General features: G+C 42.7%; 1 protein-coding gene across 8 annotated transcripts in view; it reads right to left on the reverse strand.

Moving 5' to 3' along the window:
• Nucleotides 1-20,178, reverse strand: part of PPFIA2 (PPFI scaffold protein A2) — a 373,500-nt gene that overhangs the window by 164,477 nt on the left and 188,845 nt on the right. For all 8 annotated transcript variants that reach the window (XR_012882381.1, XM_075856792.1, XM_075856789.1 and 5 more), the window contains 2 exons: nt 15,762-15,863; nt 15,210-15,374 (listed from right to left, as the gene is read on the reverse strand). Coding sequence is in view for 7 of the 8 variants with exons in the window: in XM_075856792.1 (XP_075712907.1) it covers nt 15,210-15,374; nt 15,762-15,863 (267 nt within the window). In the remaining variant the exon portion in view is untranslated. The remainder of the gene's footprint in view (nt 1-15,209; nt 15,375-15,761; nt 15,864-20,178) is intronic.

The raw sequence follows: 20,178 nt of genomic DNA on the forward strand, positions 1-20,178 counted from the left end.
TCTGTGGCCTAAACTATTTATTTATTTCAGTTACTTATATAGCGCCAACATATTACTCAGCGCTGTACAGAGGTCCTCATTTACTGTTCCCATTAGGGCTCACAATCTAAATTCCCTATTGGTATGTTTTTGGGGTGTGGGAGGAAACCGGAGTACCCGGAGGAAACCCACGCAAACACAGGGAGAACGAACATACAAACTCCATGCAGATGTTGTCCTTGGTTGGATTTGAACCCAGGACCCCAGCGCTGCAAGGCAACAGTGCTAACCACTGAGCCACTATGCTGGAATCTTCAAATATATACGTACAGTGTCATCAGAGTTCTGTCTTCAGAGTTCTGGGGGGGGGGTGCATACTTGAAAAAGTGCCCAGGGACAATAGTATCAGAGGACACACCTCTTCATTGGTTTCACAATGAACCACAAAGAAAGTGATGCTTCCTCTACTGTGCTTGGTGGTTATACTTTGATTTGATATACATTGTATATGCCACCGACACCCACAAACTGACCCCTGATGAACCATGCTTACAGGGTAGTGAGTCGGGCCAATATGGGATGACATTCTTATACAGTCTTTTAATAGACCCTATTGTAGGGCTTCCCAGGGGATATGCAGGGATATATTTTTTCTGTGTGAGGCCGCCCTTTTGTGGTGATAAAACGGCTAGTCCTGAGGATTGAACGTTTCAGAGCTATCTCAGGTTTGAATAGGGTACATACCCATCACCACCCTGTACATTTATTACGCAAATTGGTTGCTAAGGGCAACTTATGTGTTTGTTCATTGATTGACAAACACGATTGCATTTGTTAGGCTATGTTCACACGGGGTCTTTTGCCGAGTTTTTTGACGCGGAAACCGCGTCGCAAAACTCGGCAGAAACGGCCCGAGTACGCCTCCCATTGATTTCAATGGGAGGCGTCAGCGTCTTTTTCCCGCGAGCAGTAAAACTGCCTCGCGGGAAAAAGAAGCGACATGCCCTATCTTCGGGCGCTTCCGCCTCCGACCTCCCATTGACTTCAATGGGAGGCAGGAGAAAGCGTATATCTCGCTGTTTTATGCCCGCGGCGCTCAATGGCCGCGGGTGAAAAACGGCGCGATAATTGCCGCGAAAATCGGCGTGCAGGGAGAGGAATATCTGCCTCAAAGTTCCAAACGGAATTTTGAGGCAGATATTCCTCCCCCAAAATACTCCGTGTGAGTTCACACGGAGTATTTTGGGGGAGGAATATCTGCCTCAAAGCTCCAAACGGAATTTTGAGGCAGATATTCCTCCCCCAAAATACTCCGTGTGAATAGCAATGATCGCGCCGTTTTTCGCCCGCGGCCATTGAGCGCCGCGGGCAGAAAACACGCTTTCTCCTGCCTCCCATTGAAGTCAATGGGAGGTCGGAGGCGGAAGCGCCCGAAGATAGGGCATGTCGCTTCTTTTTCCCGCGAGGCAGTTTTACTGCTCGCGGGAAAAAGACGCCGACGCCTCCCATTGAAATCAATGGGAGGCGTTCTCGGGCCGTTTCTGCCGAGTTTTGCGACGCGGTTTCCGCGTCAAAAAACTCGGCAAAAGACCCCGTGTGAACATAGCCTTAATTTGGATGTGGTAAATCCTCTGCTTTATGTGACGACACCCTTGATATAGGGTTTATAAAGCGGGATTAGTCCTTTGCATGTTTCTGCGGTTGCTAACTGTAACCGAAATACAGGAGGTTCAGAACACATGCTACGATTTGTGTGGAACACATTGATGCCCTAATTGATTTGTGCCTTTATGTTTGATTGTATTTTTCCTATATGGATTTAACTCTGGTCTAATATTTTAGTGGATTATTATTAAAATTAATATTTTAGGTTTGACATATTCAGTGATACACCACAATTCATTTGTCATTTTTAAGAAATCTGCAAATAGTCAATGCAGTATTATTTCTCCTTTATCCATCAGGTACTATCCCTGTGAGATAGTAGTTATAGCCCGTCACCAGGCAGCATGACAATATTCGGACATTCTCGCTCCTACAGAAATGTATCAAAATCCTTAGAAAAGGTGCATGGTTTTTGTAAACATGTCATAAGACTCCAGATTCTACTGCCTACAGTGCCCATCAAACCAAGACTATTACATTTTAGAGAGAGTTTTCTTTTTTAGTTTAAACCTGTACCTTGTTGTATGTAACTAGGTAAGAGTTTGATTTATAACTTAATTATTATTTTAGTAAGTTCCACAGAAATAGACTACATATACTAAAAATAGTGATACACTATATGTCCAAAAATATGTGGACCTCCCTCCTAATTATTGAGTTCAGGTGTTTCAGCACTCATTGCAAGCAGGTGCATAAAATCAAGCACACAGCCATGCAATCTCCATAGACAAACATTGGAAGTAGTATGGGCAGGGCCAGTGTTAGGAGGGGGGACAAAGTGGGCACTTGCCCAGGGCCGCCATCCTCTTAGGGCCCTCGGCTGCTACGGGGCCTGCGTTGCCTGGCCCATAACATTTATGGGCCGGGCGGCACAGCCCCCTCATGCCCAGTGGTGTTGCTAGCACTGGAGGGGGGCCTTGGTGCTAGCAACAGCCACATTCATTTGTATCTGTGTCCTCAGGATGCAGATACAAATGAATATTATAGGCTGCAGGCCACATTAGGCCTGCAGCCTATAAGGCGCTAGGACGACTACATGTGCAGGGCAGCGTGATGACTTAACTGCATCACGCTGGTCTGCGCATGCGTCCTGCCCGGAGGTAGTGCAGCGATCCGTACGTCGCGGGAATGGGGCAAGGTAAGTACAATTTTCTTTCGTTGGTCGTCTGGCAATATACGGAGGGGGGCTGTGTAGCATTATATACAAGGGGGGGCAGCACTGTGTAGCACTATGTACAAGGGTGGGCGCTGTGTAGCACTATATACAAGAGGGGATGCTGTGTAGCACTATATACATGGGGGGGGCGCTGTGTAGCACTATATGCAAGGGGGGCACTGTTTAGCACTATATACAAGGGGGGCACTGTGTAGCACTATATACATGGGGGAGCTCTGTGTTGCGCTATATACAAGGTGGGGGAGCGCTGTGTAGCACTATATACAAGGGGGAGCGCTGTGTAGCACTATATACAAGGGGAGGAGTGGTGTGTAGCACTATATACAAGGGGGCTGTGTAGCACAATATAGAAGGGGGAGCGCTGAGTAGAACTATATACAAGGGGGGACTGTGTAGCACTATATACAAGGGGGGGCGCTGTGCAGCACTATATACAAGTGGGAGCGCTGCGTAGCACTATATACAAGGGGGAGCGTGGTGTAGCACTATATACAAGGGGGCGCTGTGTAGCGCTATATACAAGGGGGGGGGGCGCTGTGTAGCACTATATGCAAAGGAGAGCACTGTGTAGCAGTATATGCAAGGGGGAGCGCTTTGTAGCACTATATACAAGGGGGGCTGTGTAGCGCTATATACAAAGGGGAAGCGCTGTGTAGCACTATATACAAGGGGGGCTGTGTAGCACTATATACACAAGTGGGAGCGCTGTGTAGCACTATATACAAGGGTGAGCAATGTGTAGCACTATATAGATGGGGGCACCCTGTAGCACTATATACAAGGGGGGGCACTGTGTAGCACTATATACAAGGGGGGCACTGTGTAGCACTATATACAAGGGGGGCATGGTGTAGCACTATATACAAGAGGGCAGCGCTGTGTAGCACTATATACAAGGGAGGCACTGTGTAGCACTGTATATAAGGGGGATTCTGTGTGACACTATCTACAAGGGAGGGGGATGTGTGGTAATATGCAGGGGGATTGCGGTGTGGCACTATATACAACGAGGGGGACTGTGTGGCACTATATACCAAGGGGGAGCTTGAGGCACTATATAAGAAGGGGGGGCACTGTGTAGCACTATATACAAGGTGGAGGTTCTGTGTGGCAATATACAGGGGGGATTTCTGTGTGGCAATATACAGGGGGATTGCTGTGTGGCACTATATATAAGGGAAACCTTTGTAGCACTATATACAAGGGGGGCATTTGTGGCACTATATACAAGGGGGCTGTGTGGCACTATATATACACACAAGGGAGGGCTGTGTGGCACTATATATACACAAAAGGGAGTGGCACTATATAGAAGGTTGGCTGTGTGCCACTATCTACTAAGGGGGGGTTATGTGACACTATATACAAGAGGGGCTGTGCAGCACTATATACCAGGGGGGCTGTGTAGCACTATATACAAGGGGGAGTGCTGTGTAGCACTATATACAAGGAGGGCGCTATGCAGCACTATATACAAGGGGGGAGCACTGTGTAGCCCTATATACAAGGGGGAACTGTGTAGCACTATATAGAAGGGGGGGCACTGTGTAGCACTATATACAAGGTGGAGGTTCTGTGTGGCAATATACAGGGTGATTGCTGTGTGGCACTATATATAAGGGAAACCTTTGTAGCACTATATACAAGGGGGCCGTTTGTGGCACTATATACAAGGGGGGCTGTGTGGCACTTTATACAAGGGGGACTGTGTGGCACTATATACAAGGGGGGCTGTGTGGCACTATATACAGGGGTGCTGTGTGGCACTTCATACAGGGGAGGCGGAGTGGCACTTCATACAGGGGAGGCTGTGTGGCACTTTATATACAAGGGAGTGGCACTATATAGGAGGGAGGGGGCTGTGGCCACTATATACAAGGGGGGCTGTGTGGCACTATATACAAGGGTGGCTGTGTGGCACTATATACAAGGGGGGCTGTGTGGCACTATATACAAGGGGGGCTGTATGGCACTATATACAAGGGGGGCTGTGTGGCACTATATACAAGGAGGGCTGTGTGGCACTTTATACAGGGGAGGCGGAGTGGCACTTTATACAAGGGGGCTGCGTGGCACTTTATACAAGGGGGGCTGTGTGGCACTTTATATACAAGGGAGTGGCACTATATAGGAGGGAGGGGGGCTGTGGCCACTATATACAAGGGGGGCTGTGTGGCACTATCTACTAAGGGGGTTGTGTAGCACTGTCTACTGAGGGGGGTTGTGTGGCACTATATACAAGGGGGGGCGCTGTGTAGCACTATATGCAAAGGAGAGCACTGTGTAGCAGTATATGCAAGGGGGAGCGCTTTGTAGCACTATATACAAGGGGGGCTGTGTAGCGCTATATACAAAGGGGAAGCACTGTGTAGCACTATATACAAGGGGGCTGTGTAGCACTATATACACAAGTGGGAGCGCTGTGTAGCACTATATACAAGGGTGAGCACTGTGTAGCACTATATAGATGGGGGCACCCTGTAGCACTATATACAAGGGGGGGCACTGTGTAGCACTATATGCAAAGGAGAGCACTGTGTAGCAGTATATGCAAGGGGGAGCGCTTTGTAGCACTATATACAAGGGGGCTGTGTAGCGCTATATACAAAAGGGGGGCTGTGTAGCACTATATACAAGGGGGGCTGTGTAGCACTATATACACAAGTGGGAGCGCTATGTAGCACTACATACAAGGGTGAGCACTGTGTAGCACTATATAGATGTGGGCACCCTGTAGCACTATATACAAGGGGGGGCACTGTGTAGCACTATATACAAGGGGGGCACTGTGTAGCACTATATACAAGGGGGTCATGGTGTAGCACTATATACAAGGGGGCAGCGCTGTGTAGCACTATATACAAGGGAGGCACTGTGTAGCACTGTGTAGCACTGTATACAAGGGGGATTCTGTGTTACACTATCTACAAGAGAGGGGGATGTGTTGTAATATGCAGGGGGATTGCGGTGTGGCACTATATACAACGAGGGGGACTGTGTGGCACTATATACCAAGGGGGAGCTTGAGGCACTATATACAAGGGGGGCTGTGTGGCACTATATATACACACAAGGGAGGGCTGTGTGGCACTATATATACACAAAAGGGAGTGGCACTATATAGAAGGTTGGCTGTGTGGCACTATCTACTAAGGGGGGGGTTGTGTGACACTATATACAAGAGGGACTGTGCAGCACTATATACCAGGGGGACTGTGTAGCACTATATACAAGGGGAGTGCTGTGTAGCACTATATACAAGGAGGGCGCTGTGCAGCACTATATACAAGGTGGAGGTTCTGTGTGGCAATATACAGGGGGGATTTCTGTGTGGCAATATAGAGGGGGATTTCTGTGTGGCACTATATATAAGGGAAACCTTTGTAGCACTATATACAAGGGGGGCGTTTGTGGCACCATATACAAGGGGGGCTGTGTGGCACTATATACAAGGGGGGCTGTGTGGCACTATATACAGGGGAGGCGGAGTGGCACTTTATACAAGGGGGGCTGTGTGGCACTTTATATACTAGGGAGTGACACTATATAGGAGGGAGGGGGGCTGTGGCCACTATATACAAGGGGGGCTGTGTGGCACTATATACAAGGGGGGCTGTGTGGCACTATATACAGGGGTGCTTTGTGGCACTATATACAGGGGTGCTGTGTGGCACTATATACATTGGTGCCTAGTGGCACTTTATATACAAGGGAGTGGCACTATATAGGAGGGAGGGGAGCTGTGGCCACTATATACAAGGGGGGCTGTGTGGCACTATATATACAGGGGAGTGGCACTATATAGGAGGGAGGGGGGCTGTGGCCACTATATACAAGGGGGGCTGTGTGGCACTATCTACTAAGGGGGGTTGTGTGGCACTATATAGAAGGGGGACAGAGGACTGTGGTGCTATCTGCAGGGGGCACAAAGGAGGCATTAATGCTGTGGGGGCACAAAGGGGGCACAGTTACTGATGGTGCTCTTTTATTGTGTTGAGCACTGAGAGATCATTATTACCATCTGGGGCACTGTAGATTACAAGTTTGTTTAGAGGATGGGGTATAGGTGTGGTGGGTGCTTGAAAAGCGAGAAACCAACATGTCAGTGTGTCAAATTCTGCAGACACGAGTCATGGTTGGAATAAGCCATCACAGTGGTCTGGGCCAAATGGAGGAAAAAAAATGGAAAGTGAACGACTCTAATCAGAGAAAACATCACCTGTGAGTCACTAGATATAAATGTGCTGCAATCACTTATATCAACTGCAGAGCTCCTGTGTATAACTGGCATCTACCACTTTATGGTCACTATATGGTCACTATATGGTGGTAATATTGGTCTTTATATAGTGATTTTTATTCAGTGAGGGTATGTTCACACGCAGAGTCAAAAACGTCTCAAAATATGGAGCTGTTTTCAAGAGAAAACAGCTCCTGATTTTCAGACGTTTTTTGTGCCACTCGCGGCTTTTTTACGGCCGTTATTGGAGCTTTTTTCAATAGAGTCTATGGAAAACAGCTCCAAAAACGTCCCAGAAGTGTCCTGCACTTCTTTTTTGGGGCCATTTTTTTACACATAAAAAAACGCTCCGTCGGAATAGAACGCCGTTTTCCCATTGAAATCAATGGGCAGATGTTTGGAGGCGTTCTGCTTCCGATTTTTCGGCCGTTTTTCGGGCGTCTACGGCCCGAAAAACGGCCAAAATTTTGTCGTGTGAACATACCCTAACAGTATGGGGGTATTATTCAGTCGACTGCGCTATTGTTTCCACCAAATAAACAAAAACCTTATGGAATCGAGACAAACGGAAACCATTTGCAGCAGAAACATTACCATTGAAATAAATGGTAATGCAAACATAAGCTATGGTTTCCGTTTGTTTTGCGTTCATGAGTTCCCCTGATGGAAAGGTCTGACAGAAGCCATCAATGGAACTCCGACGCAGATGTGAACAGGCCCTAATTCTGCATTTAGGGCCCCACTTGTAACCTTGCCCAGAGACACACTTTGTCTAAAACTGGCCCTGAGTATGAGTCGCACTGAAGAGCTCACTGACTTTGAACATGGTACTGTCATTGTATGCTACCTTTGCCACAAGTCAATTACTGAAATTTCTGATGTGCCGGATCTGCCCCAGTGAACTGTAAGTGTGGTTATTGTGAATTGCAAGTGTCTTGGAGTAACAACAACTCACCTACAAATTGGTAGACCACACAAACTCACAAAGCGGGGCCACTGAGTGCTGAAGTGCGTGGCATATAAAACTCACTTCTTCTTTTTTGCATTACTCACTACAAAGTTCCAAACTGCCTCTGCAAGTGACAGCACTAGAACTATGCGTCAGGAGCCTCATGAAATGGATTTTCATTGTCGAGCAGCTGCACACAAGTCTAAGATCCCCATGTACAATGCCAACGCTTGGTTGGCTGGCATTGTAAAGCATTTTTTTTGCGTTGTCATTTTTTACAATCGTTAATTTTATTTATTTGTAACATTTTATTTTTCTTATTAGGGCATTTTTAAACGTTGTTTTTTTTACGTCTGGCTTCCTCTCCCCTTCTCTTTTTCCTTATTTCTCTCTCCTTTTATTCCTTTGCACTGTTGTAATATCGTATGTGTATATGTCTGATATAGCTTGTAATGCGGAGCTTGGGACCCCTGATGTTGATTACACTGTTTGGTGTATAGCTTGTACTTCTTGAAATTCTTTAATAAAAACCATTGGAACATAAACACTGTTTTTTAAACCATAATGAAGTAGGACAGGTATTTTCAGTGGCGTAACTACCGCTGCAGTCGTTATGGCTCCTACAGTGATAGCGACGCCACTACTGGGCCCACACTGCACAGCCCCTAACATTTATGGGCCAGGCAGCACGGGCCCCCTCTTGTCCGGTGGCCTCACTACAACCGGAGGGTGCCCTGGTGCTACCGACAGCCACATCCACTTTTATCTATGTCCTCTGGACATAGATACAAATAAATATTATAGGCTACACGCCACTTTAGGTCTGCAGCCTATAAGGCGATAGGAAGACTCCATGCGCAGGCCAGCGTGATGACATCACTACATCACGCTGGTCTGCGCATGTGTCCCGACCAGAGCCTGTGCAGCGCTCCGTCCGTCGCGGGAACCAGACAAGGTAAGTACAATATTTTTTTTTTTGGGGGGGGGAAGCAGGGTGGTACTATATACAAGGGGGGGAGCAGGGTGACACTGTATACAAGGGGGAGCAGGGTGGCACTATATATAAGGAGGGGGAACAGGGTGGCACTATATACAAAGGTGGTGCAGTGTGGCACTATACACAAGGGGAGAGCAGGGTGGCACTATCTACTAGGGGGGCTGCATGGCACTATCTACAAGGGGGAGGGCTGTGTGGCGCAATCGACAGGGGTCTGTGTGTGGCACTATCGACAGGGGTCTGTGTGTGGCACTATCGACAGGGGTCTGTGTGTGGCACTATCGACAGGGGTCTGTGTGTGGCACTATCGACAGGGGTCTGTGTGTGGCACTATCGACAGGGGTCTGTGTGTGGCACTATCGACAGGGGTCTGTGTGTGGCACTATCGACAGGGGTCTGTGTGTGGCACTATCGACAGGGGTCTGTGTGTGGCACTATCGACAGGGGTCTGTGTGTGGCACTATCGACAGGGGTCTGTGTGTGGCACTATCGACAGGGGTCTGTGTGTGGCACTATCGACAGGGGTCTGTGTGTGGCACTATCGACAGGGGTCTGTGTGTGGCACTATCGACAGGGGTCTGTGTGTGGCACTATCGACAGGGGGCTGTGTGCGGCACTATCTACAAGGGAGGGCTGTGTGGCACGATATACAAGGGGAGGGCTGTGTGGCACTATGTACAGGGTGAGCTGTATGGCGCTATCTACAGGGGGCTTTATGGCAATATCTACAGGGTGGTTGTATGGCACTATCTACAAGGGGGGGAGGTGGGGGCGCGGTGGGGGCGCTATCTACAAGTGACACGGTCCACTGGGGGGGGCTGTATAGCACGGTCTACAGGGGGGCTAGATGGCACGATCTACAAGGGGCACTATCTATAAGGGGGAGCAATCAGTACTTAGCTGTCAGCCCCGGTGATCGTGATCTTGAGGCTGACCGGCACCTGATAAAGAGAGCATTAGGAACCATTAGGCAGACAAAAAATGGACAGAGGCAGCACTTCCAAAAAGTTACAGCAATTTATTCACCCGTACGACGTTTCAGTCCAGCAGGACCTTTCTCATGCTTGAGAAAGGTCCTGCTGGATGGAAACGTTGCACGGGTGAATAAATTGCTGTTACTTTTTGGAAGTGCTGCCTCTGTCCATTTTTTGTCTGCCTGATATTAAGGACCGGGGGCCAGGTCCAATTGAGGCGTGCACCCAATTGCAGTCCAGTGCTGTAGAATCTATTTGTTTTATTAGGAATCATTAGGTTCTGTGCACAGCTGTTGTGCCCGTGGGATCGCTATGATGTAAATGTACGCATTGTACGGGATTTACCTTCCGCAGAAGATGATGTACATGTACAGTACACCATAATGTGGGAAGAAGTTAAGGGAGCTAACACTTTAAAGAGACACTCCAGTGATTTTTTTTTTTATTGTGGCCCCGTCTGTAAAGTACACAAGGTAAAAGGTAGGCCAGGTCATCTTATTGCTGGGCACGGTTTTGACGAACTACGCCGGGCGCAATTATGTCATGTGACGGGCCGATTCCAACAGCATCTGCTGTGTGGACTGGAAATCTTTTTCACTATGCATTCCTATGAGAGCGTCTCGTCGGGACGCATAGTGAAAGTGACTCCTGTGTATAATTGTACTACTATTACTGCTATGGCACATACAAACGCACAACCATTATTGATTTGTAATTTAACTGATAGCCCTATGTAAAACCACAGGAGATCACTGGATATTACAATATTTACCAAAAACAAATTAATTTTGGTTACATCTATACTGCTCTTACCATTCTAAAACCCAGGTTATTAACTGAAATTAAAAATAGGTTACCCTGAGACTTGGTCTACAAGAACTTAGCATATATAAACTTTTTAACCTTTTATTACTCTGTATACAAAATCTGGTTTGTAGAAAACTTAGTATTTGTCATTTCATAATGTGATAAAACAAAGTACCGTAATAAAAGTTTATTTATTCTGAAAACTCCAAGGAGGAGCTTCACTTTAGTCAGAGACTGGGTCAGACCGGTTCTATAAATGTACAGTCTACAAAGGTTTTACAGTTTATATAATCCCTAATTTTCGGTAGTTATGGAATTGGGACAGATTGTAAGGTTGTTGTTAGATACTACTGAGCATATGCCCTGATTTCATAACGCTGCTAAATATATCCTCTCTGCCTCCTAATGTTCCTGCCTGTGAAGTCTGATTTACATAGTGTAGCCTTACTTTCAGCCAAGCAGAAACACTGCTTAGATATCTTTAAGTAAAGCTTAACCTAAGCTATTACAAAGAATGCTGGAATTCGGGCTATTTTTCACACGTTTATAATGTCATAGATGGTTAAGCCTATTTTGTCTTTTTTAACATTAGACTTTATGTAACTCTTTAATATGAATTCAATAACAGTTGTCGATCTTTACCGAATACAAAAGGTTTTATTGAAATCTGTGATCGGTACTCCGTGTAAATCTGTTCCATGGTGCCAGTGGTAAACCTTTTACGGTCCAAACTGATTTGCAAAGAAATCTGCGGCACGTTGTGTTAATGTGTAAAATGCAAATATTTTGAATCCGGTGTTGTGCGAAAATTCTTAGTATAGTGCAAACTTGACATAAATAACTTCACACAAGCGTAAAGATCCGTTAGTGGGTTACAGACACAATTCCAAACGTTTTGGTCCTCCCGGGAACCACTATTACCAGTGAGCCACACTCGTAAAACTTCTTGAGCTACTGGGAGGACTGAAACATTCAGAATTGGGTCTGTACTAGCCTAATAATGGGTCATTACGTTTATGTGAAGTTGTTCATGTAAAGTTTGCACCACACTAGAATTAAACAATTTGTATGACAACGGAATAAAAATATTGGAGTTGGTCTTGCATTAAAACTGTGCCATGATTTCCTTTGCAAAATACAAAAGGTTTTAGATCTTGAATCTATTACATTTTACTACAGATGTATAAAAATATATTGATAGATATGAGAGATATAATACAGTCCCTACAGTATTAAGAAATTAGAGAATGGCTCATTTAATGACAAAGAGTCTGAACAGACCCTAATATAAAAACAACTATTATTCTTTTTAGTAACAAATCCCAGCACTACATTTTTAATAGAAATAAAAGCACTTATCAGAAAATATGTGTGATATCACCTACTTAGGTTGTGTTGGTGTCGTTTTTGCATATATTCCAAAACAAACTAGATACACAAAAAAACAGGTTTCCTTTATACTTAACTTCCCTCCACTACTCCAACTATTGGCTGGAGCCGCATATTTGGTGGCAAGGACAGGATCAGATTCTGTCTTGGGAGATAAAAAAAATATTTCCCAAAGGTTTTCCTGATCTCCCGAGATGCGATCCAATCTCATCCTTGGCATTAAATATATGGTTCATGCCAGGAGCCATAATACGGCCATGTGTATTAGCTATAGTTTGTTTTTCCCACCTCATTAAATTATGTGTGGGAGCTAGTGCGCAAAGTTCCGCAAAACTTATTTCCTTTAGTCATTTGTCACTTTTCTACTTGCGCCTTAGCCTTTTTTCTAACCAGTGTGAACCTACTGTATAATGGCCAAATATTGTGATTGTCCATGAGGATTTTCTGGCCTGATACAACAGTTTATTATACATTAGCTCAATATCACAAGAAGATTGTCCTCAAATCTTTTATTTCTTTTAATTTGCAAACCTCTACATGGCCAGTAGAAGATGTATACCCATCTCCGTTTAACAACACATCAGATTTCTGATACTCTCCTCATTTGACTTTAGAACTGTAGAAAGTTGAGTCACTATTTTATTTACTGTACACCACATGGTTCTGTACCAATACTTTCTAATTTAGCAAATTTCCAAAACCTATGAAATCCAGGCATCATCCACAACATAAGGTTGTGTCTTCTACAAGGCCGCTACACAGCACCAAGCTATCCATCATCTGTCAAACTCAAAATACAGGTGGAGATCATTTCTCACAACAATGATCACAAATGTATCTAGTATAAGGCTGTGTTTACATCTGCGTCAATCCTCCCGGTTTGCACAGAATGCAGCAATATTTTGTCCAGCATAATAACATAAACCCGACAGTACCCAGTAGTCAAAGGGTTGCGTCGGGCATGGTTGGTGTTCGTCATGTGATGTATCCATCACTGCCATCCTTTTCCTTTGTTCTGCTCCTATGAATAAGCAGAACAAAGGAAAACACCAATGCAGATGTGAACAGAGTCCGAGTTTGGTTTTTACTGTGGAATTTTTTAAATTTTAGTCTTTTTGTACAGGTGATTTAGCTGTACCTTCAGCATGTTATGTTTTGATATAAGCACCATAAAAAATGGCACAAACCAAAATGCTGTGAATGCTGACATTTTCATATTTTGCTATACCTATATAAAATGCTGCAAACACAGATATCTGCTCATGCACATGGACATATTATGGGTATGGGGCAGAATTATTAAGACTGGTGTTTCATATGCCAGCCTTAATATATAGTTAAATGGACTACATGCTGAGTTTCTGCAAAAATTCCCAGATTTTTGGTATAGAAAGGTCACATAGACTGCTTAATAAATCTGCCCCTATGTTGTACACGGAGCCGTAATAGGACTTACATAGAGGTACATGAGGCCTCTACTATACCTATATACGGTTTTTTTCTGTTAAATTCTAGAATTGAACTCTCTCCTAAAGTAAAGATACTGAAAAATAACTAACAAGATGGCTCCCTAAGTGTATGTTCACACGCCAACGTCAATTACACCTGAAATTACGGAGCGGTTTTCAGGCGAAAACAGCTCCTGAATTTCAGACGTAATTGCATGTACTGGCGATTTTCGCCGCATCTTTTTCGGACGTAATTTGGAGCTGTTCTTCATTGGAGTCAATGAAAAATGGCTCCAATTACGTCCCAAGAAGTGACATGCACTTCTTTGACGCGGGCGTCTTGACATTGGCGCGTAAAAAAAAAAGCCTGTCTGCACAGAACATCGTAAGACCCATTGAATTCAATGGGCAGATGTTTGCAGCCGGTTTGGAACTGTATTTTCGGACGTAATTCGAGGCGTAAAATGCCCGAATTACGTCCATAAATAGGGCGTGTGAACATACATTTGACGTGCTGCTATTGATTTTATTTGAATCACCAATGTTTTTAGACTTCTATTTTCCTGTAAAGTATGGAATAAATCTTGCGTATTGCAAAAAAAAACAGAGGGTGTTGCACTATTTCTCCTTTTCTTTATTGGACTCATAGGATTTATCCTGCCTGGAGCCTGAGCATCGGGACATGGTGTAGAGCTCCTTGGAACTACAAGGATCAACTGCATACACCTTCTCTGGATTGTGGATTGTCTATTGCTTGTGGACTGAGAAGAGCCGTCTATAAGACTCCAGGTTAGACTGTGTTTCTCAGTGCTGTTTGAGCGGTGAAAAACTTGAATTTTGTTTTATTTCTAGGTGTTTGGATTTCACCTGACTTTCTGCCTGTTCTAGCCTGAAAAATACTCATTGTTAATATTCACTGTGGTCATTTGAGCCAGGATTTACCTAAATAGTCTATTTACAACTCTCAGCATGCTCTAGCAGCCAAAGGCTTTATTATGCCAACCAAAAGACTGTCAGTGCATTCTTGGAATTGTAGTTTCACATCAGCTGGAGTGCCAGAGGCTGCTGACCTCTGACCTAGGCGTCTAATTTGTCCATGCAAGAATCAGGACCATTAATTCAGCTCAAATTCTGAAGACTCCCAATTTAAAGGGGTTGTCCTACGCCAGAAAAAGTTCCTAATAGTTTAGCAAATGTAAAAAAATAAAATAACGTACTAATATACTTTATTTTCAAAACTGCTCGGATAACCAGATTTCTATTCCCTGTTCAGTGGTCCAGGAAGTGGTGCTTCTCCTGTTAGCGGTGACGTTTCAGCACAGCCTCAGGTGGCAGGGAGCTTTCTCCCCCTCACTGTGTCAGTGACGTGATGAAGAGTCTGACTGCTCAACTCAATTCATTATCTGAACCAGCTAAATTGCAAAACAATTAAGAACTTTTTCTGGCGGCAGATAACCCCTTTAAGTTCAGAATGAGCGTTTTGAGATATTGACCATAGTATACATATAGATATGGACAGGTAGACATCTGGATAGACCATATAGGGAACAATAAAGCCATAATATAATCATATGAATTTCATACCTTCTCATCTAGAGCTTTATGGTGCTCAAACAGAGATTTCAGAGCTTTCAGAACTTCCACTTCGCTGGAAACACCTGAGGGGGACTGTGCTTGTCGTTTAACCACCGTCATCCTCAACGACCTCTCGTGTCTTGAAACAAGGCACTCCAGATGCTCCAATAAAAGCTGATGTAATTAAAGAGATATCATTTAGATACTTTTCTGTTAAGAAAACACTACCATCCTCAATTTAAAAAAAGGTTCTCACCCAAGTAACACACATGAATGCAGTAGGCAGACAGAATTTTAGCATTTAATTCTACGGTTATGTGAAGGGAAGCAGGGGTTTTGGAGCTCAGAATAGAATTTTGAATCTAAAAATTAAATGGAGTTAAAACATGGACTTTTACTTTAAAGGGGTTATCCAGGCTTTATAAATTATTAACTTGCATCTGCACATTGGATAACTTATTGAAAAAGTCGAGCATTAGTCAGATCACCTCCAAACATATCATGAATTACAACAAAAAAGGGCCAAACCGGTAGATCTACAATAATGGGCAGTAAACTTACTCTTGTGTTGTTCCTTTCTGCTTTCAGTTCCGAGATCTCTTCCTCCTTTTCTAGAAGCTGCTCCCTGCATGCATTTAGTTCTTTTGTCAGTGCAGCAAACTCCTGTAGACACATAACAGAAAAGATTTACTTCTAGCTTCAAAGTGATCATTTTACTGTAACTGGATATAGCATACAAGGTAGTCATTTATTTTAAAACTTTAATGCTTTATAATTTTTTACATTCTTTCAATAACTTTCCTAAATTTGATACTTCATGTTTTCTGAAGATAAGCAATAGTAGAAATTGAAGAATTTAGCTCTCCTAATATTAGGTCACGTTTTTAAAACTGCAGCAAACTTCATTATTAGTTTTCCCGGAAACAGATTTACTACTACTGTAAATCCATGCATCGAACCAGTCATAGGCTAGATACATATATTTAGAAAGCCTAAAACCAAAAAGCACCACTCTCTGGCAGGCTTTACATCCATAGATTTTTCACTAATATTTGAATGGTTGGACTGAGTTGGTCATGTAAAAACATTTTGTTAGGATAAACCAATTTCTACGGAAAAAAAAAATGTACTTCCATTTTTTCTTAAATTAGCAAATAAACCGTCCTATTCCTTATAATGAAGTCATCTTTCAGATGCGGTTTACATGCTACAATTGATAATAGGCCTGTCAGACGAAATGTTTAAAGCACCTCTAGTACCTCAGTAGACCGTTTGATTGGTTAGAAATTTGTCAGATTAGTACAAATTTACATCCAACAAAACCAGCACAAGAAAGACACTGCGACCAATGCATGGAAAAGGGTTGTCTGGGAATGCAAGAAACTTAATAGAAAATAATTTAAAGGTGTCACATGACGTCTGACAAAGATAGTAAGCAAAAAACAACGCTGAATATGTAGTAAAGACCGACAACACAACTTTAGTTCTAATATAATGTTGTTTAGGTTTCTATTTGCCTGAAGAATAATTTTAATTTACAAAAGAAATTATCAATATCCACATAATAATAAATACCACACCTACAGATGTAGCCAAGTTTACAAAAAAATCCATTGAAAAGTCAAGTTAAAGATTCTTGTCACGGTGTTTAATGCGTCAAAAGTCAAGATAAAGATGGCTACATCCGTAATTGCCACATCCTATTGATTTCCAAAGTCAGCCTAAATGGGTGAAATATAGGAATTTAGAGGGCAAAACTGCCCTGCTGAGAACAATGTATATACCACAAATGGAGATCTGTATGGGCACCCTGGATTACATTCAGAGGTATAAGGAAAAATACATCTTTTATAACCGTCCAGCACGATTTTCCCTACCAAACATCTGTGAGGGCTCAAACGTCCTTTCTTCTTTCTGAAAACCACACTTCGATGTTACCCCCATTAGATATTTATTTTTTTAATTGCTGTTGTTCAGTCATTAATATTTAGTTTTATATTATCTCATTGTTATTAATTACTTTTATAGAACCATCTACTTTTGTAATGCTTTACATAGCACAAAATTGGGGTTCAATTACAAAAAAAACAGGGTGCTACAGACAAATGAAAATGGTTGGTAAGAGCCTTGCCCATACGAGCTGACAATATACTGTATATAGCTTAATATCTGTGCTGATCTGTACCATACAAATGTTTCAACACTCAATACAATTTCAAGAATATATTGCTGGTCAATCTTAACATCAGTCTCTGCTGTTTACATAAAATGTAATAGCTGTATAAGGATAGATTTGATGAGAAGGATAGGGCTTCATGGAGTGCTAATCTTTCCGTCAAAATGACGGACACCATGGCAGAACTATACAGCCACAATTATAAATAGGGTCCATTGGACACCAGTGGTATTCGACATATGACAAATCCGCCACTGCTTTATAGCTTCCGTTATAACCCACACAGATGTGAACAGGGTCTAAACTGATGAAATGTTTTATGTTGTACAATAAAAATAAATAAAATACAATTTTTTTTTGCCCAAAAATGTAATAACCTTTTATAGTTACCTGAAATTAATATTACAAATAATGTTTTTTTCTTAGCTAAAAAATAAATAAATCGATAATGGATATAATATTGAAATGGCAAAAGTTGAACCTAATATATTCTGGATAGGAACTGTATGATAGAGTTACACTTTAGATACCAGCAGAAAACTACACTACGAATATCAGTTTAATGTTTTCATATGAATCCACATGGTGTGTTGTATTGGTTTCTCAGAACATACTTTTGACATAAGGGAAAGCATTTTTCCATCCCCTTTGTAGTACTGTGTTATGTAATGGGACAGGATGCTAATGGCCTGTGTTCTTATATTTGCCTTCCAGATGTACATGAACCAGGGGAATTCTGTCATCCACAATCATTGTTTGTAACAGAAATGTTGTATGTTTGGGCATAGTTTACAAGCCCAGAGGTAAAAAAACCCTTTGCATAGTTAATGTAATTTGACAAGCACAACTGCACTCTTAAAGTTTGTACACAAGTTATTCATCTGGGAAACTGGTGGAGAAAACTGCAAAATGTAACTATAAAAATTAAATAATTTCCTTAAAAATACGGTTTTCATTATTTTCAAGCAGCAGACAAGATGAGGTGGCTAAGGGAAGACATGGGGAACGGCCAGAGAAATTATTTAGCATTTTCCTATACCTATGATGAGTTTACGATTTTTGTGATCAGGGTGCCTTCACTATTGACTGTATACTTTACATAAATACTACATGTAAATTTTTCACTTAAAGTTGACCCTATAGTAGAGATTCTCTAGGTTCTCCATTTTAAATGCACAACGGGGGAAATTAACTAAGCAAAATGTGCTAGAATTCCATTGCAATTTGTGCCCAAAAAAGTGGCGTACATGGTGTGCACCATATGTTTTAGACACTTATTACACCTACCTTGAGATTTTTAAAAATGGTCTAGGAAAGGAGGCATGATGGGGAGTCATCGTAAAAAGGGGTCAAACTTATTAAAGATGTGCTAATTTTGGCACACAAATGGCATAAATGTTACAGTACCGCAGGGAAAGAAGGAAACTACTACTGCGAACTGGAAGCGCTATCCGAATAATATAACCGGGTCCGGATCACTAGGATATGCCATCATTGACCAATTGGTGCGAGCCTGACCTATTGTGCTAGGCAAGAGCCATGTCACTTTGGCTCCTGTTGGCTCCATTGAGCTTTTGTCAGAGGATGCATGTTTGGCCCATTATAGTCAATGGACGATAATGCGACCACTGAAAAAAGTCAAGCTTCCATAGTGCTGCTGGCAGTTTATTTTACCGATCAGGAGGCCACAGTAATCGAAACCCCACCGACTGGACTTCAATGTCTTTACTAAGACACCCCTTAATGATTTCTATGCCTAAAGCATTTTTCCTTTAACTGAAACCCGTAGAAAACCAATAGCCTTGGACTATGATATAGCCTATTTTACCACACATTACTTGTAATTTAAAGGTTTTGGAAACATTAAATATCTGGGGAAATATTTTCTTTTTGTCTGGAACTCTTGACATTTCCGAGAGGTGGAGTAATTTAATGAATATGAACAAATTTGTACTCTTAGGCAACCCTAAATCAAATTTGCCAAAATTGAAACCCAAATCTAATGGGGCTAACTCCACTATTAACGCGGAGCCTGAGGAACCACAAATGCCAGAGGAATCATTACAAATTATGCCAAAGCTATCTCGATAATCTCATGCCTGCCATGGACACACTAGTAAAATCATTTCAAGCATCTCTCTAATTTATATTCTCTCTGCTTTTCATGATCATACCGCTCAACTTGAAGATAAAGACCAAAAAACAGAACCCACAGACAAACTTGATGACCAGTTATTTTAAAACTCCTGGACTATCAAGACATGATCAAAATTCTAGAGGTTTACCAGGAACATCTTGCACTACATTAGAATGGTGTGAAATTGCTTTTCTTTTTTTTCAAGATATCTCAGCACGTTACAACAAAAAACAAAGCTTTTTACCCCATTATGCAAATGGATAATGAGCACAATATACACTCCACTGTACAATTTCCTGCAAGACTGAGTTCTGATTAATGGACAAACCCGTTTCTATGACGAACCGCACACAGCCACAGAAGAACTTCAGAGTCCTTCTAAAGCCCCATCACCCAAGACTAGGACTATACGATCCCTGTAATTATTCACGGTCTACTTTATGAGCGTATAAAATGCGCTTCAAATTTTCACTGTGAAGTGCTGTAAAAAAAAAATATTCACAGTAAATTGCGAATTAGACTTGCTTACACTTTTTCTAATAGGGCCTGTTAGGCCAGATACGACCTGCTTTACAAATTACTTGCACACGTCAGGGGCGGTGCTATGGTCAGGCATGCCTGATGAAGACCTCAGTACAAGGTTGAAATGCATTGCATGTTTTTAT

The sequence above is a fragment of the Rhinoderma darwinii genome, chromosome 3, assembly GCF_050947455.1.
Source record: "Rhinoderma darwinii isolate aRhiDar2 chromosome 3, aRhiDar2.hap1, whole genome shotgun sequence".
Classification (NCBI taxonomy): Eukaryota; Metazoa; Chordata; class Amphibia; order Anura; family Rhinodermatidae; genus Rhinoderma; species Rhinoderma darwinii.